We start from the raw sequence: 26,395 nt of genomic DNA, 5'->3' as shown, positions 1-26,395 counted from the left end.
GCAAAAACATACAACAGCGGGTATTCGCTAGTGGTCACCCACCTAACTACTAATCCGCCGGTACGTTGCTTAAATAGGGCTGAGCGAACGGGAAGCCTTGTTTTCAACGTCCTATGGTCGTATGTGAGAGGTTTGCTTATTATTAATAATAATAATCTTATAACACAAGCAGTATTACTTTCTAGAAGAAAAAAGTAAAGGATGCTGTTGACGAAGTGAAGGCTTCGTGCGCAGACAGCTGATGTTTGGTTGCAAGAGCCAAATGATGGCAAAAACATACAACAGCGGGTATTCGCTAGTGGTCACCCACCTAACTACTAATCCACCGGTACGCTGCTTAAATAGGGCTGAGCGAACGGGAAGCCTTGTTTTCAACGTCCTATGGTCGTATGTGAGGAAAAACAGCTGTTAGGAAATTCATATAACATTTAAAATTATTCTAACGATTATCAGGTGCACGGTCTGTACTTCGAACTGGCTTCAATTGCAAGGCCTTGAATACCTCTCATAATCTCCACTCTTCAGCGTCGTCGCGATTGATGACAAGCTTATTCTTTGACCACCTCCGCGTAAGACCTCCCACCTTTCTTCACTAACTCACCCACAACGAACGGAATCGCGTCCTTTGGCCCGTAGTACTTCAGATCGAACTTGTCCCAGTCGCCAGCTGCCTTGAGGAAATCTGGTGTATGCCTCTGTAGTTCGCAGTCACCCATGAAGAATGGCCAGCCGAGTAGCGTGTAGATGATCTGCATGAAACGCGCAAGCATCCGGCCTTCGGTCCTCCAAGGATTGACGACGTGCTCGCATATAATCATGCGACCGCCAGGCTTGAGCAGGTTGTAAAGGCCATTGATGGTTTCCTGCGCGTGAGGTACACTGCACAATACCCGCACACAGCAGATCTCGTCGAACACGCCATCCGAAGCCAGACCGGCCCTGCCACTGATGTCCAAGATACCACTCTTGTGAAGCGCCGGGATGAGGCTCTCAGGCTCACCACCGCACAACAGGGCGTGGTACTTCTCTCCAAAACCTTTCTCTTCCGCGTTCCTTAACAGGCCTTTGTGGAGGACCTCGGCCGGCTCCGCGCCATACATGGCTTTGATACGGGTTGCGTCAAAACGAGATAGTATCTCGCCAGATCCAGGGCCGATATCGAGGACAACACCTTCGCAGGCAGACAGGAGCTCTGTCAGAGGACCTGGCATCTCGATCGACATTGCTTCTCCATTCTTGGTCCAGAGGCGGGCGAACGACTTGTGGCGAAGCTTGGTGATGTTGAAGAGCGATAGCGGTCTGCGTTCGACGAAACTGACTTCAAATACGGTCATGAAGAAGTCTGTGGATTCTTAGATCTGAAGAATTGTTGCCGGTGCTTGACACACGTACGATAGATTGCAGTCACAAGAAGCAGCGATGGCCGCAGCAGCACCGGAATGTTTTCTTGTATCCATGCGGCCGGAGGCATTGCGATGTTGTAATGTTCTCTTGATCGATAAGTGCTGTCCTACTAACGATGGGAGCTGTCCAGGTGCGGGATTGCGGGCTGGATCAAGAGCTGAGGGGGAAATAGACGTCGGCTGAAGAGAGAGAGCTGCATAGCTTTCGAAGCTTTGGAGACTTCAATTGGATCGTCGGCAGCAGTGTCCGGAAGGGTTACCAACGCAGGTGAGACGTCAGAGCGGGGCAGGAGCTATGGCCATGCCTCGGTTGCTCCTTGACGCGGCGAAAGTGATTGTGCAGACGAAACTGCTGGTCTACACTCAAGAGCAATCGCAATGACTCAGCAACAGAGACAGAAGTTCGCGCTGATTACAGGATGTACGCCAGGAGGGATTGGGTACGTCGACCGCCAGCAACACGCCTCTCGCGACTGACATGTGATAGCCACTTCCTCGCGCTGGAATTTGCTGAGAAGGGATTCCAGGTGCTGGGCACTGTCCGTGACCCCTCGAAGTACTCTTCGCCGCACGAGAACATCACTTTCCTTCCCCTGGAGCTCACGAGCATCGACTCGATACGAGAGCTTCGCAAGCGCGTCATCGAAATCACGAACGGCAAGCTCGATATCCTCTACAACAATGCTGGACGGAACTACGTGGTGCCAGCACTCGACTACGACACCGATGAGCTGCACGAGCTTTTCGAGGCGAACGTCTTCGCTGTGATGCACATGTGCAGGGAGTTCACGCCGCTCCTCATCGAGGCGAAGGGTACCATTGTGCAAACGGGCTCAGTCGCAGGCATTCTGCCATACGTCTGGGGTGCACCATACAACGCTTCGAAGGCCGCCCTGCACTCATACACGAACACTCTGCGCGTCGAGCTTGCACCCCTCGGCGTACGCGTTGTGAATGTGATCACTGGTGGCGTCACGTCGAACATCGCACGAACACATCGGCAGCTACCGCCAGGCTCTTACATGCAACCGCTTGCGCCTGAATATGAGCGCAGACTGACACACAGCCAGCAGCTCGGCATGGACACCAAGCAGTATGCTAGGAGCTGTGTAAGGCAGGTGCTGCGTGGAGATGGCTGGCTTGGTCGGCAGCGAGAGATTTGGGAGGGCAAGATGAGCTGGATCGTATGGTTTGGCTGGAAGTGGATGCCAACGAAGATCTTCGACTGGTACTTCACCTATGTCTTCAAGCTTGGGAAGCTGAGGGGGACCGTGGGACCCAACAAAAAGACGTTGTAAACCAGACTACGCGAACCAAGATAGCCAGTAATTGAAAGCATGCTGAAATAGAAGGCGATCAGTCGATGGGTGCGACTGAAGAACGGCTGTTCTCGGCTAGACTGCTATCAGATGGTCAGATAGCTACTCGAGTGGACCGTGAGGCTCGGCTATACCGAACCCAAAGCGTCTGTGCATTCGTAGAGTGCGGCTTCAGGCGAGGTATGGAGCCTCAACATCGTTATTGTTGTAGGTTGTTAAGAGACATGTGTCTCAAATCGTGCCTTGCATGTGATTGAGAAGGAATTGCACAACTTCTTGAGCCTCACCTAGCGCCCACAATATGTGCCGCGGGTGATGCATGGCCGCAGCCTCGGTAAGGCACGGCGTACCGGTATCCTTCCTCCCGAACTCTGAGAGCCGAGCGCCAGTCCTCTGCTTCATTTCCCCAGAAACCAAAGCTTCTCAGACCACGCCTAGTACGACACTCCCTTCTTACGCTGCATTGGTGGTCATTGAGCTCAAGAGCCAAACTGACCATGTCGGCCTTCAGTCGCAATTTGTGCAGCGCTTCACGCGCGCTTCGCCAACGGTCCACAGTCCTCAGCCGAGCTGTTAGGCCAATTGCCCTCCGCGCTGCCCCCACAGCTTCAATTGCTCCCCGCGCAGCAGCTGCAAGCTCTTTCTCCACCATGACTTCTCTCAAGAGCTCCGCACCGCCCGTCAGCGGCAAGCGCGAGTACGACCCTGAGATCAAGGACATCGCAAACTACATCCACAACGTCAAGATCGACTCTGAGCTCGCGGTACGGCCAATGGATCACTCAATCGCAGACTGAACTAATTCGAACGCCCTTTAGTACGACACAGCACGATGGGTCTTTGTTGACACTCTCGGCTGTGGTCTTGAGGGTCTGCAGTTCGAGCAATGCAGGAAGATCCTTGGTCCCACCGTCGAGGGCACTGTTGTCCCCAACGGCACCAAGGTTCCTGGCACAAACTACCAGCTTGATCCCATCAACGGTGCCTTCAACATCGGTGCCATGATCCGCTGGTTGGACTTCAACGACTGCTGGCTCGCTGCTGAGTGGGGTCACCCTTCAGACAACCTGGGCGCTATTCTCGCGACCGCCGACTGGGTCAACCGTACCAACAAGAACGGTGGAAATCTCGGCAACGGCAAGATCTTCAAGGTTCGCGATGTCTTGGAAGCTATGATCAGGGCACACGAGGTCCAGGGCTGCATGGCCCTCGAGAACTCGTTCAACAAGGTCGGTCTTGACCATGTTATCCTCGTCAAGCTTGCCTCGACTGCCGTCGTCTCAAAGATGCTGGGTCTCAGTGAGGCTCAGACTCGTGATGCTGTTTCGCAGGCCTTCGTCGATGGCCAGTCCATGCGCACATACAGGCACAGCCCCAACACCATGTCCCGCAAGTCTTGGGCTGCCGGTGATGCTTGCCAGACCGCTGTCAACCTCGTCCTGAAGGTGCTCAAGGGTGAGCAGGGTCTGCCCACTGTTCTGTCCGCTCCTACCTGGGGTTTCTACGACGTCAACTTCGGCGGCAAGCCTTTCCAGTTCCAGCGCCCATACGGCAGCTACGTCATGGAGAATGTCCTCTTCAAGGTCTCCTACCCTGGTAAGCACATATTCCACCCGAGTCCGAAAGACCGCAAGCTAACCCCAGGCAGCCGAGTTCCACTCCCAGACCGCCGTCGAGGCCGCTCAGCGCCTGAACAAGAAGCTCAAGGCCATGGGCAAGTCTGCCGAGGACATCGAGCACGTCGTCAACCGCACCCACGAGGCATGCATCCGCATCATCGACAAGCAGTTCAAGCCCATGGAGAACTTCGCCGACCGTGATCACTGCGTTCAGTACATGGTCTCGACTATGTTCGTTTTCAACCGCCTGGAGGCCACCGACTACCCCGATGACAGCGAGGCCGCACAGTCCGCCCTCGTAGAGTCTCTGCGTCAGAAAATCAGCTGTGTGGAGGACCCCCAGTTCACCAAGGACTACCATGACCCTGAGAAGCGCACCATTTCCAACGCGCTCACCGTCACACTCAAGGACGGCACGGTTCTTGAGGAGGAGGTTGTTGAGGCTCCTCTTGGTCACCGTCTGCGCCGCGAGGAGGCTAAGCCCGAGATTCTGGCCAAGTACAAGAGGCATCTTGGCCCTCACTACCCTGCTGAGCACGTTGACAAGCTCGTTGCTCTGGCACAGGATGCTAAGACCATCGACAACATGGACGTTGATGAGTACGTTGATCTGTATGTGAAGAACTAGATATGATAATGTCACGCAGCGTCCTGAAAAGAGACGTTGATTTCTCGCAACCAACCTTGACTCTATTGCCCCGTAATGCGTATACCCTTGATGACTCTCATTTTATGCGCAGCGTCCCCACAACCCAATGTAAATATGCCAGGCAATGGTATAAATATCGGACACAAAGGCCAGTATAGTGCTGCCACTGCACCGCGCTGGAAACGGCGCTCAACCGTCAATCAGGCTGCGTGGGCGAATGGATCATCCACCGACCGCGGGCTCATCTGAGACCAGTAGTGCACGTGAACGGCGCCCACGACAAAAGGTTGATGTGCAATCTACTTCATCCTCCATCCACACACAGTCCGCCGCTCGATTCCGAAACTGCACCAACTCGGCTCTTATGTTCTTCTCCCTGTCGCTGACTCGGTCCTGAAAGACCAGAATCTTGGATATTTCCTCGCTTCTCTGTGCTGTGGCTTTCGAAACATCAGATCCATTGCCCTGAAGCGGGTGTTGGCTGTACTTATAATATCCCTGCTGCACAGAGCTTGCTGACGTGCATCCTCGTATGTAGACTGGTGTATTGTGCTTGAATCCGCATTGGCGTTTCAGTCGTTAGTCGTACACGGCCCATCGTGTGATGTGTGAACTGTCAGAACCTGCCTTGTCTATTAAGTGCGATTCGATCCGTGGTCTACATAAAGGAATGTGATATTTTGGCTGACGATGTCTCTTGCACCATGCACCATGCACACCCTCCGGAAGTGAGGAGTGCGTATAAGACGAACGACGACGTCCCACCTCGCGTCCAGGGTAGCCGAGTTCGCGACCGACGACGACATCGGGCGTGATTTTGGCTCCAGGGCTAGGCTGGCAGGACCGCGCAGGCTCATTGATTAGTAGAGGCAATCGCTTGATCTCGCGTGGTATGCACTTTTGCGCTCCTGGCACGAGCGTTACGGCGAGCCAAACGAGTATCTTGTCAGCGCGCCGATATATCGTGTTCACCAGCGGATTTTTGGTTTTCTCCTGTCATCCGCTTGATTGATACACACAGCGTCAACCCAATACGATGTAGCCAGACTTTTGGTACTGTTGTATCGTCGAGCAAGGAAAGGCAGTGCAGTGTAGAGGTTATAATGCACATAAAGCTGGCGGCCATTGTATGAGATCGGGAACGTGTCAGGGTGAGTGTGACACGCCCAGGCATGCGACAATATAGTAAAGTGGAGGTTCGAGTTGTCGATACCAGCCGTTCTAGGTGACCGAGAGAAGCCAGAATTGAAGTCTGCCGCTTCAGGCACGAGCAGACGCATCTCGCGTGCCGACAGCGCTTGATACTCGAACAGCAGTATGTCTGTTATGATTACAGTTTCTATGGTGTCGACACGAACAACATATAGCGGGGTACGAGGCTGAAGGGATAGCTCGCTGGATCGTTTCTGACTTGGTTTAGCGATTGTCATGCACGTCCTGTCTGCAGCACACGCATCGTGACAGGTTAGGTTGGTTGCAGATTTGATTAGTGCCGAATTTGAATTGCATCTATTGCTTGTCGAGTACTTAGAAGCCTGCGTACAGTTAGCTTGAGGCATAGCTCGTCTTGAGATGTCGACATACCTGTCTCTGTGTTTCCGTCTCCCATACTCTTGCTGCCTGAGCTACCGCTCTGGATGTGGCCGAGGATGCCATCGATGTAGCTGGCACCGCTCCATTTCTGATGTGTCAGGACGTCGCAGCCGAGCTCCTTCTCGCGAGCCTGCACAAGCTTGACGTATGCAAGCATGCCCTCATCCTTGAAGGCGCGCGATAGCTCGCAGGTGATGGTCGCTGTCGAGTGAATGCCGGCGAGGGAAATGAGCTGGAAGACGAAGCTAGTGCCTTGTTAGTGCTTTCCCGTTAGCTGAAGAGGAAAGTGCAACTTACCCGTGCTTGGCCAGATCCCACACGAAGCTCTTCAGAGCCTCCTCGCTGAATCCCTGGCCCATCCAGTTGAAGCTGGGTGACAAGTTGTAGACAAACTTCTTGCCGGGGAACTGTTCCCTAATCTCGCCAGCGAAAGCAGCAGCCTTCTCGACACTTGGGTCTCCTGTCTCCACCCACAAGAGATCAGCATACGGCGCGAACTCCTTGCCTCGCTTTGTGGCAGCAGCCACTCCGGCCTTGTAGTGGTAGAAACCCTCGCGTGTCCGTGGAATATCCCAGTTGAAATAGACGGGACTCTTGGTGTGTTTCGCTGAGAGCTCGCGACGCTTGAGGAGGGACAGGTTCGGATTCTGCTTGGTCTCGTTGAGGTATGCGTCGATGGTGGACTGCGATGCGCCATCCTTCTCGAGATGTTGCACAACAGCTTCGTCGTAAGTGACGAGCTTGTGCTTCTTCACCCATGCTGCCTCGAAAGCATCGATCTCCTTGCCCGGCGCGCCGGCTGCCTCCATGTTCTGCAGCGTTTCTGCCAGAGGTTCCGACTCTTCTGTGACGCCCTTGATGAATTCGTGATCGCGGACATCGACGGCACTGGATAGCAGCTTGCCGCTCTCCGAGTCGGTGCGAGCAATGACGAGGTTTTCACAGCCCATGGTGTCCCATTGGAATCGTGCAGCGACCAGGCGGTTGATGTGGTCACCAACAGGCACCAGGACCTTTCCTGCCAGATGTCCGCACTTCTTGCCGCCGTGGAGCTGGTCCTCGAAGTGCACTCCGGCGGCCCCGTTCTCGGCGAAGAGCTTGGCCAGCTTGATGACGGCCGAAAGGCCACCGTGGCTGTTTGTTTGTCAGCACAGTACGCAGATGTTGTTCCCACTCTGCTCACCCCGTATCACCGTCGGCAATGATGGGACGCATGTAGTCCAGGTACGGTGTCTTCGCCCGCTGCTCCGGGCTCATCTTCCGCCTGTTGTCCCAGTTCTTGCGGTCATGGAGCTGCTGTGCCTTGAAGAGACGCTGCACCTGGTTCGGTACAGTATTGTAGGGGTAGTCGCCAAAGTCGGCAGAGACTTCATTGGTGCTGGTGAGGACGGATGAACATGCCCAGCCGGAGACGTAGAGCACTTCCTGGTTTTGGGCTTGCTGGGACATTTGCACAGGGTCAATAGCGCCCACTACGAGAAGAGAGTATCAGTCACTAGGCCACCAGAAGAAGCTGGATTGAACGCACTTGTATGTACGGGCTCGCCCTTGGCCGCGCGCTCCTCCAGCAGGTTGAACAGCTTGCGCGCCATCAGCGAGCTGGGATACGACTGCTGCAGCGCACCACGCTTGCTCACGACATCTTCGGCCGAGTAGGGGCGCTTGATGCCATTGTAGCGCGGCGACGCCCACCAGTCCTTCACGGCCTGCACCTGCTCGTCGAAGAGCGCATCCTCGGCCGCTCCTGCCTTTGCAGCCTCCGGGAGCAACTGGAACGAGTCACCGGGCAGCGCAGCCGACACGGGAGGGTCGACCGGCTTGAGCGTCGAGCGCGACATGCGACACGCCGTGGTGGAGAGCGGACGGAGGAGCTGCGGTGCGCGGTTCGCAGGTCTCAGCGTACGGCTCTGGCGCGCGACGGAGCGGGCCACTGTGCGCAGCATTGCGATTGAGGTGTGGAAGAGGAAGCTCCAGCCAGCAGAGCTCACGCGTGAGGCGTAGACGCTTTTCTCGGGACGGATGTGGTAAGCAACAGCTGCTGCGGATATTGCGGAGCTATCGTCCTATGACTCGGATGGAGTGTCAAGATTCGCCAGCACACTTCTTGCTGTTGAGCCTAGGCGTGCTTTCCGTGCGCGGAACTCATGTTTTGCAGAGCCTTGCAGTAGTGTCCAGAGCCTTATAGTGTTTAGAGCCTTACAGTGTCTAGGGCCTATTCACCGTACTGCTTGGGGACGCTTCGCCTCCAGACCGAGAAGCCGAGGGTAGCCTCCGCCGCCAAGCCGCACACGACGGTGCCCCTCGGTACGTTGACGTCGCACGCAGCACCGGACGACGCTGCGCGCTGGGCTTGGGAGTAGCCGAGCATTGCCGTCTGCCCTTTCTTTCGTGCCCATTCTTTCGTGCCCTGTGCCCGCATTATTGTTTCTGCACGCACGACAGTTGACAATCCCTGATCTTGCCGTTCCTTGAAGCAAGACAGCTGCTGTGTTCCCCGCAAAGCTTACCCCGGCTTATCCCCCCCAGAAACTCCAAGCTATGGCCCTGAGCGCACGAACTGCGGCGAGAGCGCTGCGAGCTGCAAAGGTGAGCTTGCACAACCTCGATTGCGCCTGTGTTTGCTAACAGGAGCTGCTGCAGCCCTCGGCTACTCGACCTCTTGCATTTGGTGCGCAATTGACTGCTACAAACGACTCCACAATGCGCTAACAGGATCGACGCAGTGCAAGCATGCAGCTACTCCTCGTCCTCCGAGCCAACGCTGAAGGAGACCTTTGAGAGGGTTCTGCCTGCAAAGCGCGAGTTGCTGAAGAAGGTCAAGGCCCACGCCGACAAGAAGCTCGGCGATGTCAAGGTCGAGAATGCGCTCGGCGGCATGCGGTATGCGCTTTCGACGATGCATCCACAGCCTTCGCTAACACAGCTGCAGAGGCCTGAAGGCTATGGTCTGGGAAGGCTCGGTCCTCGATGCCAACGAGGGTATCCGCTTCCACGGCAAGACCATCAAGGACTGCCAAAAGGAGCTTCCCAAGGGCACATCTGGCACTGAGATGCTGCCCGAGGCCATGTTCTGGCTCCTGCTCACCGGAGAAGTCCCCTCCGTCTCGCAGACGCGCGCTCTGTCGCGAGAGCTGGCAGAGAAAGCCCAGATCCCTGCTTTCGTCGCAAAGATGCTCGACGACTTCCCCAAGGACCTGCACCCCATGACCCAGTTCGCGTGCGCCGTGTCCGCGCTGAACTACGAGTCCAAGTTCGCCAAGGCCTACGAGAAGGGCATCAACAAGGCCGACTACTGGGAGCCCACCTTTGACGACTCCATCAGCCTGCTCGCCAAGCTTCCCACCATCGCCGCGAAAATCTACCAGAACGCGTACCGCGGCGGCGGCGCGCTGCCCAACGAGGTCGACCTCGACCAGGACTGGTCGTACAACTTCGCAGCCATGCTGGGCAAGCCTGGCAAGGAGAACGAGGGCTTCCAAGACCTCCTGCGCCTGTACCTTGCACTGCATGGCGACCACGAGGGCGGCAATGTGTCGGCGCACGCCACTCACCTCGTCGGTTCCGCGCTCAGCGATCCCTTCCTCAGCTACAGCGCGGGTCTCCAGGGTCTGGCTGGTCCGCTCCACGGTCTCGCTGCGCAGGAAGTGCTCCGGTTCATCCTGGACATGCAGAAGGCGGTCGGCGAGAAGTTCACCGAGAGCGACGTGAACAAGTACCTCTGGAGCGTTCTGAAGTCCGGCCGTGTGATCCCCGGATACGGGCACGCGGTGCTCAGGAAGCCGGACCCGCGTTTCCAGGCGCTGATGGATTTTGCGGATGCGCGCCCCGAGGTCGCAGCGGACCCAGTGTACCAGCTTGTGAAGAAGAACTCGGAGGTGGCTCCTGGTGTGCTGACCGAGCACGGCAAGGTATGCAAAGAACTCAAACCCCCCTCATCGATGATGCGAAAGACGTCTCTAACCCCATGACAGACGAAGAACCCCTTCCCCAACGTCGACTCGTCGTCGGGCGTGCTCTTCCACCACTACGGCTTCAAGGAGACACTCTACTACACGGCGACGTTCGGTGTGAGCCGTGGTCTCGGCCCGCTCGCACAGCTCATCTGGGACCGTGCGCTGGGTCTGCCCATCGAGCGCCCCAAGAGCATCAACCTCCAGGGCATCTTGGACCAGGTTGGCGCGTAGGCTGTTTGGACGGACCAGAAGAAAGTGTGTGTCGATAGTAATTCCAGCGTTGAGCCAAATGGAGACTAGACTGCAAACGCGTCAGTGCGCCAGCGGGTCGTTGGGTGATGATAGTGTGCTTGTGACTGTGAGGATGCAAGCCTATCGTGCTCTGCTGGCAGGCCAATCGCCAGAAATATCGTGGGTGCTACGGGTACTCCGGGAGGGGTTGCCTAGCGCGAACCCACAAGATCGACAGGCCAGGAACCAGGGGTGCTCCACATCTCCTTCACGCCTCGTGAGACGCGCCATTGGCTTCATAAGCAAGCGAGTGCAGCAATCGCATCCGCCCAACGCAGACCCGATTCTCCCCATGCGCTAGTATTAGACTGAGCTCGACGGTCGACCGCCGCCACCGACCGCCGCCACCGCGACTCCTCCAACACCCGCACTCTACGCAATGCCGCCCTACGAGTCGCACCAGCCGCGTCGCGGCAAGTACGCCCGTCTCGACGCCCCAACCGATGACGACGCCGAGCCCACGCCCACCCGCTTCTCCTCGGAATCCAACGCGACGCTCGAGGACCTCGAAGAGCACGACCCGCTCGCCTTCGACCGCAAGCTGAAGCGCAAGAAGAGCGCCGGCGACCTCAAAGTGCGCAAAGCCTCGGGCAAAGACTCGTTCGCGCGGAGGAAGGGGCTCTCGGCCGGCCGGTGCTGCTGCTGGCTCTTGACGTTTGTCGCTGCGACGGTGCTTCTCCTGGCTGCGGGCGGCATCTGGGCGTACAAGGCGAGCGTGCCCCTCGATGGACTGAGTCCGGCATGGTACCCAAGTCCAAAGGGCGGCGCCGACCCGTTGTGGGAGCAGAGCTACAAAAAGGCCGCGGAGCTGGTGAAGCAGATGACGCTGGTCGAGAAGGTCAACATCACAACGGGCACTGGCTGGAGCATGGACATGTGTGTGGGCAACAACGGCGCTGTGCCGAGGCTCAAGTTCCCTCAGCTGTGTCTGCAGGTATGCATCGATTGACTTGTTGACTTGTTGACTTGCCGGGTGCTAACACGCCGTAGGACGGTCCGCTCGGTATTCGCTTCGCAGACAACATCTCCGCGTTCCCCGCCGGCGTCACCGTGGGCGCCACCTGGAACAAGGAGCTCATGTACCAGCGCGGCAAGGCTCACGGCAAGGAAGCACGGCTCAAGGGCATCAACGTCTTGCTCGGGCCTGCCATGGGTCCGCTTGGCCGGATGCCTGCTGGAGGCCGCAATTGGGAGGGCTTTGGCAGCGATCCTGTGCTCCAGGGTATCGCCGCTGCGCAGACCATCAAGGGCATTCAAGAGGAGGGCGTCATGGCGACTGCGAAGCACTACATCGGCAATGAACAGGAACATTTCCGCCAGGCCTGGGAGTGGTAAGTGGCAGTCCGCTCACACTACTGCGACAACGCTCATTTTCATGATAGGGGCATCCCAAACGCCATCTCGAGCAACATCGATGACCGCACTCTGCACGAGATGTACGCCTGGCCGTTTGCCGACTCGGTCAAGGCCGGCGTCACATCTGTCATGTGCTCGTACAACCAAGTCAACTCGTCGTACGCTTGCGCCAACAGCAAGCTCCTCAACGGCGTGCTGAAGGACGAGCTGGGTTTCCAGGGCTTCGTGCAGTCCGACTGGCTGGCTCAGCGATCTGGCGTTGCAAGCGCTCTCGCTGGCCTCGACATGACAATGCCAGGCGATGGCCTCCGCTGGGCCAAGGGCGACAGCCTGTGGGGCGCGAAGCTCACACAAGCTGTCCTGAATGGAAGCGTGCCCATCGACCGCGTCAACGACATGGTCACCCGTATCGTGGCATCTTGGTACCAGGTCGGGCAGGATAAGTGGTCTAGCGAAGGCCCAAACTTCTCTTCCTGGACCAACGACGAGGTCGGCAAGCTGCATGAGGGCAGCCCCTCGGATAAAACCACGGGTGTGGTCAACAAGTTTGTCAACGCTCAGGGCGATCACAAGGACATCGTTCGCAAAGTGGCTGCCGAGGGCACTGTCTTGGTCAAGAACGAGGGCAGTGTTCTGCCACTGAGCCGCAAAGGTCACAAGGACGGAAAGTCGAAGAGGCAGACCAAATTTCGCGTCGCTGTGTTCGGCGAAGACGCACGCCTCCCTCATGATGGCATCAACAAGTGCCCCGATCAGAGCTGCAACGACGGCACTCTGGCCTCAGGCTGGGGCTCTGGCGCTGTCGACTTCCCCTACCTCGTGGAGCCGATGTCTGCTATCCGTGAGGCATTCGACAAGGACAGCGTCTATGTCACCGATTGGCTTGAGAATAAGCTGCCGAAGCAGAAAGAGATCGTCGAGGACCAAGACCTGTGCATTGTCTTCGTCAACTCGGACGCTGGCGAAGGCTACCTCAAGTGGTCAGACGTCCGCGGCGACAGGAACGATCTTTCCATTCAAAAGGGCGGCAACGAGCTCGTCAAGGATGTTGCAAAAGACTGCGGCAAGGGGTCCGGCGACGTCGTTGTCGTAGTCCACACCGTCGGCCCCGTCATCCTAGAGGAGTTCATCGACATCCCCAATGTAAAGGCCGTTCTGATCGCCCACCTCCCCGGTCAAGAATCTGGCAACGCAATCGTCGACGTGCTCTTCGGCGACGTGAATCCCTCCGGCCACCTCCCATACACCATCGCTAAGAAAGAAGAAGACTTCGGCCCCGGTAGCAAAGTAAAGTACCTCCCCAGCCCATCCGACGGTCTCGCGCCGCAGCAGAATTTCAGCGAGGGGCTGTACATCGACTACCGCCACTTCGACAAGCAATCCATCGCCCCGCGCTACGAATTCGGCTACGGACTATCCTACACGATATTCAACCTCTCCAACCTCGTCATGCACTCCACGCATGCCAAATCGCCCCTCGCCTCCCCCCGCCCCGCAGGCATCGCGCCACCATCCTACCCAACCGACCTCCCCTCTCCCGAGTCCGCGCTCTTCCCAAAGAATTTCGTCAAGATCGAAAAGTACATCTACCCCTACCTCTCCTCGACAGCGGGAACCTCGTACCACGCGTCCGTCCCCGTGCCGCAGAGCCCGCTCAGCGACGCCGGAGGCGGCCCAGGCGGGAACCCGGATCTCTACACGACGCTCCTCACCGTGTCGTGCAGCGTGGCCAACACGGGGCCCCGCGACGGCGCGGTCGTGGTGCAGCTGTACCTCTCCTTCCCGCAGGGCTACACGGACCCCGACACGGGAGAGGCTGTGGATTTCCCCGTCAGAGTGCTCCGCGGCTTCGAGAAGCTGCATCTCCAGGCCGGCGCAAGGGAGCGCGGTCTTGGAGGCACACGGCAGGAGGTGCAGTTCAATCTCACGAGAAGGGATCTGAGCTATTGGCATGTGGGCAGGGGGAATTGGGTGCTGCCGTCTGAGGGCAAGTTCGGCGTTGCTGTGGGCTTCTCGAGTCGCGATCTGCCGCTGCAGGGGTCGTGGTAGATGGGGTTTTGTTGGAGAGAGGTTACTTCCTGGTGTTATTGTGGCGTTTGGCGCGGGCTTATAAGGTGGGTTACATAATTAGAGTATTTGTGCGCATCGGCGTTGGCCCGCTGTTTGTCGCTTTTGTTCTTGTACATAACTCTCACTGTTCATATTGACGAGGCTTTTCTGCCAAACTTCGTGCTCTCACCGTTCTGCGTGGTCACACCGTTCTAAGCTGATACGCACTTCTCCATTTCGCACGCTTATCGAGAGAATAGGCCCGTTGCACACGCTTAAGTGACACGCTCAAGCACCTCTTCTATAACGGCGTCTCCGTGCATCTCTGCCACACGGCTGATGCGTATTCTCCCACCCAGCTCCCGGCGCCCAGCGACGGTTTCGCCTCGTCGGATACGCGTGGCTATCTGCGTCTGCACAGGGTAAACGCCGCCCTCCGTCGGCCATGCAACGACTCAGAATGAACACGAATGAACTCTTCGTCATAAGAAAACAGTCTGGGCTGAAAATGCCCGCGAAGATGGTCATGCAATAAATGGGCATTGCGAATTACAAGTGGTGAACGCGAAAAGGAACACAGAGAAGCAATGCTGTGTATACGTGCACGCAGACAGGCGGACATGTTGCAAAACACACAAACGGGTTACAAATCACAACTGGGGTATCGTGCGCGGTATGAACGCGCGAGAGACCGAAGCCAGCCGGTGTTAGTTCCAAGTAAGAACCAGTCTTACGAGGCTTGCCTTCGTCGGGCGGAGACGTGCTGTACGCCCTGTCGATCGGAGCCTCGCTCTCGTCGGGGGGATCTGTGGTTCGTCACTACAAAATTCGCGGGGGCTTGGTTCAGATTGTGGTTTCCGCCCCTCAGCTCTTTCAGGTCTGCCTCGCCTATAATGCGTTGTTGCCACAGGTATTCGAAGAGGTAGAAGTCCGGGCGCGACGTCCGCAGGGTCTGTCCGAAGATGAGGTGCGCGTCGGAGAGATGCTGCATTCTGCAGCTCCACGCCACCAAGCCGTCATCATCACATGACCTGCACCAATCGCACAGGGGACATTGGACAGAGCGCGGCGGAGCTTTGCCCCGGAAGTGGCTCAGGCAGTGCGTCTTCCATTCCGACTCGTCGCGCGACAGGAAATCGCAACTCAGAAACCAGAATGCGCACTCGTACTGCGGTGAGTTCACTTCCAGGTCTGGCAGCAGCAGCACGCCATCCGCGCCCTCGTCCAGTAACGGGTAGCCAGCGCACTGGTCTACGATGCTCGTGCTCACTAAGCTTCCGGTAATCGTGGTGCATGAAACAAGCGAGGGCGGCCGGTTGGAAGCAGTCGAAGCCCGGGAGTGGTGGAGTATTGCGAGAGGCTGCATGGGCGCTATGGACGAGCCGCTGTAGATCGACAGAGGGTAGGAGTATGAGGCGCTCGATGTGTGCGGATAAGGGTTCTCAAGCGCCGCAGGAGCAAAGCCACCCGCCAGGCGGTCTTGGAAGTGGATTGGGGGTTCTTCCTCCCAGTCGTGCATTGGCGAGAGGAAAGGACCGTGCCGGTCAATCGTCGTCCAGGTCGTGTTGACGTTGGCGGGGTCGTCTAGTTAATCATGGCGCGCGTCAGCCTTACGTTGTGCAGGGCGTGCCTCACAGGTGGCTACGCATAGCCTTGCCAGACCAGGCATTCCTGGCGTGCAGCGAGGCAGTAACGTTGGTTGGACTTACCGCCGCGACTTCGTGATCTCTGGCGTTGAGCCGTCATGTGACTGACTCGACAAGGTCACCCGGAGATAGGGCTTAGCGTTAGTGGATTGTGGGGTAGATATCGCAGTCGTTCTTTCCAGTGTTTCTGTTCGCATTATCAACCTCGAAGCCTGAGGCATCATGTTTCTTTATAGACTTCCCGTCGAATCAGTCGCAATGCGCAACTCTTTCGAACTCGCCCGTGTCATGCGGCTCTGCGGTGTGCCCGACCGCTTTTTCGACAACGAACATCCATCCCGCGCGTCGTTACCAAGATACAACCCATCACGAAGAGCAGCTGACCAAACGAGTGGTTCGCGCATCGCTCGTTGAGTACTTCGAGACCCACATTGGCGCTTCGCATGCCTTGCGATTGGCACGGCAGGCTGCATAATTATGACGGAAGCGTATGTGAGTGAACCCCGCTGCCTCCCATGCGAACATGTGCAAGCGGCTGGGCCGACCGCCTTTTTGTTAGAAAACCCCAATCCGGAGTATAGCTATCGTTCGTAGTCTGTTGGTGTAGAACGTGGTGACTCGGCATTGGGTCGAGTAGCTAATGTCGAGTCGTCAACTAGACCGCCCCACCGCCAATACACATCACTAACTTGGCAAGGCTGTCCAAGACATTGGATAATTACCATCGATATTGATCCAATACGTTCACAAGGAATGATGTCGCAACCCTTCTGCATGTCGATACATGAATTGCTGCCTCTCGCTCACCGCCAGATTATAGCTATTGCTCCGTGCGGGCTATACGCAGCTTTCCCTCTTTGGTCTCCAGCATTCCATTGCTGCTCCCTTATGCTGGACTGGCAAGCTTGTTGCTGCAAAGCAGTCTGTCCGCCTGCCAAATCGCATACCGTGACACTTAGACTGGGGCATCCCAGCATCGTACCATAGTAGTGCCGTTGGACATCTTACAAACGGACACGCTGCTTCATTCTGCTCGTAGCCATTGATGAAAAACAACATCAATTTCAGATACTGGTACACAAAAGCCAGCTTTATCCGCGATCTTCGTATGCCGGCCTTTGAGGTCCGAAGTCACTCCAGCCCACCATATGTGATTCAGCAATGGAATACTCCGGATCGTTCCTACCCGTTACAATCAAACAACGGTACCGGCAACACTATTCGTTGCTGAAAGACTAATCGTAGACCTGCGGGTCGGTCTTCTTTCGCGAGGGATAGGACAGTACCGTACGCCCAGCGTACCAATTGTAAGCGAATAATATTTCATGCGTTCTTGAGACTCCCTAGCCTTGAACCGAACCTAACACCTTTATTGAGAATATTTTCACAAACGTCATGTAAACATGTTCATATTTTCATGAAGGAGCGAGGTTCGGCTGCAAATTAGCATTGGTCGCCAACCAGGCCTTTTCTCCGTAGCCCCTCAAAAGGGTCTGGGTCCTTGGTGGAGCAGCCTCACTTAAGGCCGGCGACGTCGAATACCTGATACATACCTTGCGACCTTGCTGACGATCACGCCCTCATATCATGGACTCACTTTATGGAGTCACCGTATAATATCTTCATTGGGTATTGAAGCAAATAATAACTATGCTGACTCTTCGGTACAGCTGTGCCAATAAATGCGTCACTTCGCGTTAGTAAGAGGTGCTTAGCTTCTGTTCGCAACGACAGCTGAGCCCGAAGGGTAAGCTCTTCTTTGCAGTGTAAATATCACGCATCGGTATACGTTTAAGCCACACGCTTAGAAAACGCAAGCCATTTGATCTGCAGATTCCATACGCACCAAGTGGTCGGGCTCCGCAGCGACTCTTGCACAGTCGAGGTACGGTATGCTTTTCCACGAAAAAATCAGGAAGAACAAGCCTTCTGCCTGAAGCAGTATCAGCCTCTTTGACTTGAGTAAGGGTGTAGGTAAGGCCATTTTTGGAGATACTGAGACCAGTTGGAGTCCTCGATCTGCAAACACTTTACAAGCCTTGATCAACCAGCTTTCTGCAGAAGACACTGCAGTCGTATTCAAGTCGTTCATTACTTTTTCATTCCTTAGAGCCACAACAATAGCACCTATGCTCCCCCGGGCCGTGACACTTGCCCTGAGAGCGGCGTCGATATCATGCCCTGCGCTAATGCAATACCCTCAGAATGATAAGTGCTCGCTCTCGTCAGGCGGAGCTGTCTTGGAACTCAGCTGCGGAACTGACTTCTACTGAGGGGGTCTACAGCTCGCGCAGGTGAATTTCCACTTGAATATCATCTCAAGACACGTCGCTTGCAGCTTCAGACATCGATTCCAGCAGGGTATTTGAGGGCCTGTTCCTCCACCGAGAAATATGTTGCGGTCAGCTATGTCGGTGAAAATTGCTACATGAAAGCAACCTTGCTGCTGCTCAGGCAAAGTAAGTTGAGGCCCCATGGTCAGGTCGACGAGGATAAGTTTGCTACAGAGGTAGCCCTAACGTGATTGGTGTATCGCTCACTTCGCGGACATCCAGTTCGACGTTTGAGCCTATATCTCAGACGGTCTGTCCTACCGACTATACCTGCCCTCAGGATGACGGCTGCACTTATGAAGGGTCCCGTACATTTACTTTGTTATGTGGAGTAGACTTCTATGGAGGTGACCTCACCTCAATGTATGCAGATAGCCTGCATAGCTGTACGCAATTCTGTGTGGATAACACAGATTATGTGGCTATCTTGTTTGTTGGAGGCAGTGGCGCTGGTCATTGTTACCTGAAGAGCAAGAAAAATGGACGAACTGAAAATGAGAACGTCGACGGCATGTTTGATGCGGTTCTGTGGCTGGGAATGACACTTACGAACCATCATAGGCGCCTATTTGGATACTCGGCTTCCGTTGACTTCCTCTACAGCAGACGTGGTGTCGACGATTGTTTCAACTCCCGCTGCATCAGCATCCTCGCTGTCTACCTCCATCGTAACGATTAATTCTTTGTCTTTTTCGACTGTCACGACTTCGTCCTCCACGCCGACTCCCACCTGCGTTATCCCTCCAGCAAAGTAGCTCGTAAATCCACAAATCGACAAAAAATATGGCGACATCGAGCCTAGGTGGTACACAGGACAAGAATCCCACGGATTAAAGTTCGCTGGAGGCCATGGTGGCGACAACGGCCAATTCTTCATCGTATTCGCAAACCAGAGCGTCGGAGACTATGTAAGTGGCTCACGTGCGCTCGAGCAGACAATTTCCAGTGCCCGCGGGTACCATTGTGCGCTGTCCCGCTTGGACACAAATGAAACAAGGCGGCGACACGCCCAAGCCATTCAAGATGTGCATTGATGGAGCCCTCTGCGCGAAAGTGGAACCGACCGCTGTAGGCGGGTGGATGCAATTGACCAGCGACCCGATTGCATTCAGCGGAGCTGCGCACAAAGTGACCATGCAGATGATACAGGTGAGTCCTTCCTGTCATCCGTTCAAACCACCGCGTTAGCTAATCTGATGTGACTAGACACGCACAGCCAAGAGAGTCGAGACGGGCTTCGATGGCCTTTCCTTGGTTTATGTCGATGGACATTCAGGTAAAGCTTATACAAGTTGATGTATCGTTTAAGAGCTCCGCTGCTATTGGTGTTGACTCGAATAGTACAGTTAGTCTGGAAGCACAGATCTTGAATATGAGAGAATCTAATCGCAGATAGCTCAAAGCCTATGTTTGTGACAGGCCAGCTATACACTATGCAGGCGCATTTACAAACAGATATCTCGATATTGGTCTTCATCATCTCATCACTAGAGTGCATCGTCCAACTGGTCGTCAAGGGCCAACTCATATGTACAAAGAGCGGTGAGCTTGCTTTTTGAGGCTCAGAGGCTGTGCCGAAGTTGCCCACCCGTCCCTCGGTGGTCATGGCCATCTTCCAATCTAACTCATCCTCTGAGAAATCCTCGCTGAGCTCAATTTTCAAACCGAATGTCCAGGTCCTGTGGAACGCATCGGTACCTTCTTCTTATAGCATAGGCATTATGACATCAACCAGTTAAAGGAGGTGGTACGCTATATCTCCATCTTGCGTTGCTTGCTGATGCGATGCCCAGCCAAACCTGGTAGCTACGCTGGAAGTCGAGATAAACCGGCGATCTGGAAAACGCCACTTGTATCGCACTCTCAACGTTTCCATGTTGAGAAGTTGCAAGTTGTCGCTAGTCCACGGACCTGATGGAACTTCACTATAGGCATAATATGTGAACACGACCGTAGCTGAGCATTCGAAGCGGGTAGACAAGGCTGTTCATACGCGTACGCGACACCATATGGAAGCGGATGGAAAATGAGCATGTGTTGACATGCTTGCAGAGAGACATGGCACAACTCATGTTTGCGATACCGTTAACTATTGTTGAGAGTGTATCTTATTGGTGCGAAGGATATGACGGAGAACAACGTGCTGCTTTTCGGCAGCTTCACGATCAACACCCGCATCTGCGGACGGAAGTTTGGAAGTTGTGAATAAGGATTGTTACCTTCTCTCAATGCGACATTACTTATTAACAGACAGCGGTATGTGTCCCAAGATATTTACCCCTTACGTGATGCATTCCATAGACTGATATCGGCAGCTTGAATCCACAAGTCCACCGTTGCCACAAAAAGCAAAAAGAATGCGGCGTATAGCTGATAACGCCTCGAAAATATCGCTGGTTCATGGAGTATTGCCTCACGTGCTTTTGCCTCTCAGCACAGCAAACAAGCCTCCAAAGCAGCTTCTGCTCTCAGACTTGGCTTGGCGCTTTCCCATCGAGACCAGCTCCTTCTCCCTCTCTTGTTCAAGCTCATTCGCACGCCTGACACGCTCCTGGATCCTTGCTTTGTGGTCCATGTGCGAATAGGGTTTTGCTTCTTCTCGTTCCTTCTTCCACTGCGTGAGACTCTCCCGCTTAGGCACAGTGCGGGTCTCGAAGCTGACTTTGCGCGTCACATCTGAGTGCCGATGAAGGGAGCCGCGGTCTTTGTTGTGAGAAAAGCGGGCTGGTGATGGTGACGTAATCCGTCGCTGCGTTTCAAGTTGGGCTTGATAGCGCAGTGAGTTGCGGTGTGGCGAAGCAGACTTCCGGTGCGCAGAGACATCTGGTGGGTGAGACGTCAGACTTGCATGGCGATCCTGGTGCGGCGAGCTGTATTGAGACGATGAATATGGGTTCTCTCGGGTTGGTCGCATATGATTGTTCGCGGCTGTAAGCGCTGCCAAAGCTTGATTTCGCGCTCTTTGGGCGCTGATCAGCCGTGACTGTTGTGTCAAAGGGTGACGCAGATCCGGAGCTGTCATGTAGCGATGGTGTGGCACGCTCGTATGCTTTAATCCATCGCTGGTCAACGAGTGCGTGCGACTCGATCTATTAGGATTCAAGTTCTTTGATCTGGCAGATTCCCCAAAAGAGACGAGGTTTTGATTTTGCAAGATGAGTTCTGCACAATACCCTTTCATGGCTGCAGTTGAGCCATGAGGCAATGGAGGCGCATCCTGCGAAGCGTACGATGTGCTGGAAGAACCTGATCTCGATCGGTTGATGGCGCTATCACGAGATTGATACGAGCTTGAGTCTGTGCTTGCACGCTCGGAAGCTTCGGGTCGCGTGTCGAACTGGCTAGCGTTATTGATGGTGCTTACTAGGCTCGTGTGCCGCTCGCTGCCGGAATTGCGCTTTTCCAGCAGTGTTTGCATGCTGTGAGCGTGTTTTATAGACGTCGGACGTGAGCTTGCACCCGGCCGAACTGGCGAAGTTGCAATTTCGGCCCCTTGATCTGACATGCTTTGCCGTACCCTTGCTTCTATAATTGCCACCTCGTGTTGCATTCTTGCTCGTTCCCTCTTCGCGTTCCAACCCTCGACTTGATCAGTCGTTATTGGCATGGGCCTCCTGCCCTGTGACAACCGCGAATTTCGAACTTCGTGTCCATATGCGGGCGTGACAGTGATCGACGGTCGTGGAACGTGAATATTAAGACTCGAATGGTGCTGAGGGAGACTCTGTCGTTTGACGGGTTTGGGCGTAGTTCGACCGACACCAGGAGTGGTGTCATGTCCTAGGCGCCTGATGTGTCCAATGCCAATCGAGGATACAAAGTCCGGCAGGCCTCCATCATTCGTCGAAAGCTCGCTGATTGTCTGTAGGGTTCGGCGTCGGTCTTGTAGCTGAGGACGCTGGCCGGTTGAGGTGCTCACTGACTGAGGCCCGCTGGGGGGTAGTTTCTGCAAAGGCATGTTTCTAGCAGATTGTAAATGTAAGAATTAAGTGAACGGAGGCTGGAAAGACTGATAATAAGGGAACCTCGCAGGGCTTGGAACAAACGAGACCGTGGAGAGGGCTTGTACTCTAACAAATTATCGAACCGTCCGTGGAATCGGAGGTAACAGGAATTGCGGAGAAGGGTCTGATAAACGCCCCTGGTACCATACGGCCTTCCCAGTACCATGGATTGGTTCACAGAGGCAAGGGATGGTTTCCGGGACACAGCAATTCGGGTCGCTCAGTATGTTGAATATGAACGAGCTGTTCTCTTTGCCTCGAGAGCGGTGAAAATCCCAGCTGGCTGTCGTACTACATCCTTGCATATGTGTTTTGCTCCGAGCCGAAACGCTGAGCCATGGAAGCTGGATGTTTTGTTGGCGTTCCACGACCGATCTCGGGACGCGTGGATTTGCATGCAAGGACAGCACGGCTCGTATAGAGGCAAGTCAAGCAGTAAAGGGTCCGACTGCGAACGACTGTTCACCGAGAGCAGAATGGCCGAACATTACGGAACCGGTGGCTCTGTAATTGGCTCCACTTGTAGTGGAATACATTAGCGAGGGTGCAGTCCGTTGTCGTAGAGCTCGGATCGTGCCGAAGCATGCAAGCGTCTCTCAATATCTGCGTCATCTGGTGAGGTCTCGAGATTCCACCGCTTGCTCTCAAGTGAGGGCAGAGCTAGTCTTGATATGCCTAGAATGGTGACATGGATGTTCATCCCACTCCGAAGGAACACTCACATGGAAGAGCCCCAGCACACAGTGTTGGTGAACTCCATCCACGCGCCAGTCTTGTTCCACGGTCAAGACCGGCTCAGCCGTAAAAAGCATTTCGTGTCTCAATTCAGCCAGATACAGCAGGATGGAGACGCGAGAAGCCATAAGCATGCGGGTGGGCCGTAGTACTGGGTCTGTGTAACAATTGTGGCATCGCCTTTCGCCGCACAACTCCATGGCCACCTGTCACCATGGCTGACTCCTGATCAACGTATCGTTATGTCGGTCTCAAGCTGGCAACTTTGTGAGAGACAAAAAAGGCTGTTGGGACATTGGCAGCACCGGAGTGTGCCGTTGCCGATGCACTCATAGGCTACGTATGAGACATGCCACGATTGTGTCTTTGGAATGTGGTGTTGAAGGAGTGGAGAAGAGGCTGGCATGCAGCCCGAGAGAGACCGGAAGGCACAGACCAGTAAGCGCTTTCCCCTGCCAATGCAAACAACAAACTTGCAATCCTCCACGTTTCCCATCGCCGAAGGCCGCTTGCCCATGCCACGCTCGGGAACATGCGTCGTGCATCGCTTATGTGCGCAAAATTCCATCTCGGACATTCGCGGAGCTATGGAATATGATTCACGATCGCCATCACGAGCGCAATGCACCTTCCTTATAGTGTGCAGGACCTTAAAGCTCGCCGCCTGACCCTCCGTTGTGCCCTGACGCCTCAGCAGCGTCTCGCAGCTCAGAACAGGTACTGGTTCCCCTTTCGATGTTGGCAATCCTTTGTTGTTCGACTCATGTGACGCGTGTGATCCGCGTTTTAAGCGCGGCCAAATGACGAACGCGCTGATGTCACACCCCAAATGTGTGATGTATCGGCTCGCAACGATCCAGAGCAGTAACTGTGAATTCTCGACTAGTACCAGACGATTTCAATATTCTGGCACTTTCTCCTCACTTCAAGATGCCTCTCTGAAAGCGCCAAAGAACCTGCGGCGTAGCTCGAGGCACACCTGCAGAAGTCAAAGTTGGCGAAGACCGCGAAGATCCATCGTTTCGGGACTTGGGTATGTCTTCCGGTTCGGGGTCGGATATTTCTGTAGCAGGCGACTCGCCTGTAGAAACATCGTCTGAACATTCGAGCTCTGATGATGAGCCTCCAAGAGACAGAGGACGGTAAGCCGGCAGACGCCAACGGCAAAGTGATGTCCTTGACATCCTGTCATGAGTGCAGTGGAGGTCTACGCGTAAGTAGCCGCATTGTGATCGGGAGAGCATCTCTGAATCGGGTATCTACGAATACATTTGTATCCACCGTCCAATCTTTAACGTGTATAGTGAACAAGTTTTCAAGACGCACTATGAGGGCAAGGAGCGTACGAGTAGACATGCTGTCAAGAAGCAGATATACGAGCCCCGATAGTTTGATGATGGTGCCAATGCCATCTTCGGAGCTAACTCTGGGCTGTGTGTAGAATTCAAGTGCATCATGGTGCGGGATGCTTGGGCAAAGTTTGATGATCTGTGCCGCAAAGCAGAGTAGTACGATCCTGGCAATTCCGATATGCAGATCGAATGCAGTTGGCATGACTATGGATTACAACAGCTGGTCCAGAACATGGTGAGTAGATTGCTGTTTGTATCACCGCGAGTGTGCTTATCCTCCCTAGCTCCTCGACCTTGATACAGCTCAAAAGAAGGCTCCAGGCAAGGCATGGATGATCATCAGACTCTGGCTCAATGTTGGAGGCCACATGTCAGCTCTCATGCGTAGGCTTCAAACCACGAGCATACGATGTTTAGCATCACTACGACACCACCAAGATGACAAGAGCGCAATGAGCAGCGCGCTCTTTATGCGGCAAGGATCCGCCCACAGAGTTGGCTGTTGAAGATCTCATGGAGAGTCTTCCTGGTCTAACTTCAATCTACTGAACCTTCCCTCTCGCATCAACTGGCCAGATCTCTTCTATAGTCCCATTTCGATGCGCGTAGTAGCAGTCGTGAAGATTAATAGTGGGATCGATGTGACTTGGTATCATCTCCACTTGATCCCCAATCTTCAAGTCTGCACCATCGGTCCACGACAGCGACCCATGCTCGTCGCCCAGAACGCCATACGTGTACCCTGGCATTTTGCACTCAGCCAGACCACTGTCTGTTGTGAGCGACTTGAGCCCAGCATCGATCGTGATGCTCTTTGGCCCCTGCTTGCTGATGACGGTCGCCAATATTGTCAAGCTATTCGAGTACTTTGTTCCCACTGCATTCCTGTAGTCAGTGTCCATAAACAAGAAACTTCCAGGCTGGACCTCCGTCACTCCAGGTACCGTAACACAGAACTCCGCAGTACCAGTCCCGCCCGTAGTCACCACATCAATCTGATGTCCATCCCTCCTGAATACCTCCGCCGTATCCACCAGAATCCTCATACTCTCAAGACACAGCCTCTTCCTCTCCTCCATTCCATGCATGTGTTGCAAATGCCCCTCATAACCCTGTACGCCAATCAACTTCAGATGCCTCAACTCGCTCACCGTCCTTGCCAGCCGGAGTGCCGGCTCACCAGGCTGGACCCCCGTCCTATGCAGCCCAACATCCAGATCAACCAGCGTCAAAATCTGCCCTTCAACGCCCGCCTTCTCAATTGCAGAACCAATAGCCCTTGCGCCTTCTTCGCTATCGACCACAATCCTGATCTCCCGATTTTGTGTCCACAACTCCACCAGCCGGGCGACTTTCGCCGGCCCAATGATTTCGCATGTAATCAGCAGATCAGTCAGTCCCTTGGAGCACATGACTTCGGCCTCGCTGAGTTTGGCCACACAGGCGCCTTTTGCGCCCGCAGCAATGAGCTTCTGCGCCAGAATTGCGGATTTGGTGGTCTTGCTGTGCGGGCGGATGGAGATCCCAGTTGGCAGCAGCTGGGACATCAATTCTTTAATGTTCTGCTCCATCAAGTCCAGGTCCACTATCATCGAAGGTGTGTCGAGGGAGGAGATTAGGTCTCCAACCTTGGGGTTGTAAGGCATGATTGCGGCGGTCGTGGAGGCTCCTGGAAGACTGCCAGGTGGTCAAATGGTTCTCTGCGTAGCTAATATTCAATAGTTTATATGTGTGTCCCGATCTGTAGTGATGACTCCGGAGGCCGTTGCTAATCTCTTACAATTAACTGATCCGATGGTCGGTTGCGTAGATGTCCTGTGGGGTTACTCAATGCGGCAAGCCGACCCCACGTTGAAGATACCACCTTCCCGAAGCGGGCATTAGCTATGCCATCCCACTCCTCAGCTCACAGTCATCAGAGCACAGCAAGAAGCAAGTGTATGTGTTTGAACTTTATACATTAGAGTCTCTTCTATGTACTCATCATTGAAGAGAGCGTGTATGCGTGTTTACGCATCCTAAGCGCCACGTCGATGCATAGTATACACCTGGCAAAACGCGAAGCCAGATTGGGCAAACAGATGAGCTCGCCG

The 26,395-nt window shown here is 54.9% G+C and overlaps 10 protein-coding genes across 10 annotated transcripts; 5 read left to right on the top strand and 5 right to left on the bottom strand.

Annotated features, from left to right (window-relative positions):
* Positions 1–410: 410 nt before the first annotated feature.
* M421DRAFT_419924 (uncharacterized protein) lies at positions 411–1,751 on the bottom strand. Its single transcript, XM_033592292.1, has 2 exons — positions 1,393–1,751; positions 411–1,342 (listed from the first exon to the last, which is right to left on the bottom strand). The coding sequence occupies exons 1-2, from the start codon at positions 1,469–1,471 to the stop codon at positions 549–551; spliced, it is 873 nt and encodes a 290-aa protein (XP_033449641.1). The 5' UTR covers positions 1,472–1,751; the 3' UTR covers positions 411–548.
* On the top strand, positions 1,748–2,790 carry M421DRAFT_419923 (NAD(P)-binding protein). The gene is made up of 2 exons (XM_033592291.1): positions 1,748–1,843; positions 1,891–2,790. The coding sequence occupies exons 1-2, from the start codon at positions 1,782–1,784 to the stop codon at positions 2,699–2,701; spliced, it is 873 nt and encodes a 290-aa protein (XP_033449640.1). The 5' UTR covers positions 1,748–1,781; the 3' UTR covers positions 2,702–2,790.
* A 328-nt stretch (positions 2,791–3,118) lies between these two features.
* M421DRAFT_419922 (2-methylcitrate dehydratase) lies at positions 3,119–5,034 on the top strand. Its single transcript, XM_033592290.1, has 3 exons — positions 3,119–3,486; positions 3,541–4,318; positions 4,371–5,034. Exons 1-3 carry the CDS (start codon positions 3,373–3,375, stop codon positions 4,967–4,969), a joined length of 1,491 nt encoding a protein of 496 aa, XP_033449639.1. The 5' UTR covers positions 3,119–3,372; the 3' UTR covers positions 4,970–5,034.
* Positions 5,035–6,476: 1,442 nt separating this feature from the next.
* On the bottom strand, positions 6,477–8,526 carry M421DRAFT_61431 (isocitrate lyase and phosphorylmutase; the record flags this gene model as incomplete). Its single annotated transcript, XM_033595886.1, has 4 exons — positions 6,477–6,828; positions 6,881–7,717; positions 7,767–8,055; positions 8,112–8,526. 4 exons carry the CDS (start codon positions 8,524–8,526, stop codon positions 6,477–6,479), a joined length of 1,893 nt encoding a protein of 630 aa, XP_033449638.1.
* A 595-nt stretch (positions 8,527–9,121) lies between these two features.
* Positions 9,122–10,767, top strand: M421DRAFT_4533 (citrate synthase mitochondrial precursor; the record flags this gene model as incomplete). The annotated part of the gene is made up of 5 exons (XM_033594672.1): positions 9,122–9,169; positions 9,224–9,251; positions 9,307–9,463; positions 9,513–10,491; positions 10,555–10,767. 5 exons carry the CDS (start codon positions 9,122–9,124, stop codon positions 10,765–10,767), a joined length of 1,425 nt encoding a protein of 474 aa, XP_033449637.1.
* Positions 10,768–11,036: 269 nt separating this feature from the next.
* On the top strand, positions 11,037–14,417 carry M421DRAFT_419921 (glycoside hydrolase family 3 protein). Its single transcript, XM_033592289.1, has 3 exons — positions 11,037–11,761; positions 11,818–12,158; positions 12,210–14,417. Exons 1-3 carry the CDS (start codon positions 11,207–11,209, stop codon positions 14,230–14,232), a joined length of 2,919 nt encoding a protein of 972 aa, XP_033449636.1. The 5' UTR covers positions 11,037–11,206; the 3' UTR covers positions 14,233–14,417.
* Positions 14,418–14,962: 545 nt separating this feature from the next.
* Positions 14,963–15,598, bottom strand: M421DRAFT_61023 (uncharacterized protein; the record flags this gene model as incomplete). Its single annotated transcript, XM_033595837.1, has 1 exon — positions 14,963–15,598. One exon carries the CDS (start codon positions 15,596–15,598, stop codon positions 14,963–14,965), a length of 636 nt encoding a protein of 211 aa, XP_033449635.1.
* Positions 15,599–18,306: 2,708 nt separating this feature from the next.
* M421DRAFT_91849 (uncharacterized protein) lies at positions 18,307–18,890 on the top strand (the record flags this gene model as incomplete). The annotated part of the gene is made up of 2 exons (XM_033597981.1): positions 18,307–18,337; positions 18,547–18,890. The coding sequence occupies 2 exons, from the start codon at positions 18,307–18,309 to the stop codon at positions 18,888–18,890; spliced, it is 375 nt and encodes a 124-aa protein (XP_033449634.1).
* Positions 18,891–20,520: 1,630 nt separating this feature from the next.
* M421DRAFT_137997 (uncharacterized protein) lies at positions 20,521–22,274 on the bottom strand. The gene has a single exon (XM_033587440.1). It carries the CDS (start codon positions 22,167–22,169, stop codon positions 20,625–20,627), a length of 1,545 nt encoding a protein of 514 aa, XP_033449633.1. The 5' UTR covers positions 22,170–22,274; the 3' UTR covers positions 20,521–20,624.
* A 2,570-nt stretch (positions 22,275–24,844) lies between these two features.
* Positions 24,845–25,948, bottom strand: M421DRAFT_100487 (uncharacterized protein; the record flags this gene model as incomplete). Its single annotated transcript, XM_033586530.1, has 1 exon — positions 24,845–25,948. One exon carries the CDS (start codon positions 25,946–25,948, stop codon positions 24,845–24,847), a length of 1,104 nt encoding a protein of 367 aa, XP_033449632.1.
* Positions 25,949–26,395: the final 447 nt, after the last annotated feature.

Source organism: Didymella exigua (assembly GCF_010094145.1).
Source record: "Didymella exigua CBS 183.55 unplaced genomic scaffold M421scaffold_11, whole genome shotgun sequence".
Lineage (NCBI taxonomy): Eukaryota > Fungi > Ascomycota > Dothideomycetes > Pleosporales > Didymellaceae > Didymella > Didymella exigua.
The sequence above is the reverse complement of the archived record's forward strand: the minus strand, read 5'-3'. Positions and strand labels throughout refer to the sequence as shown.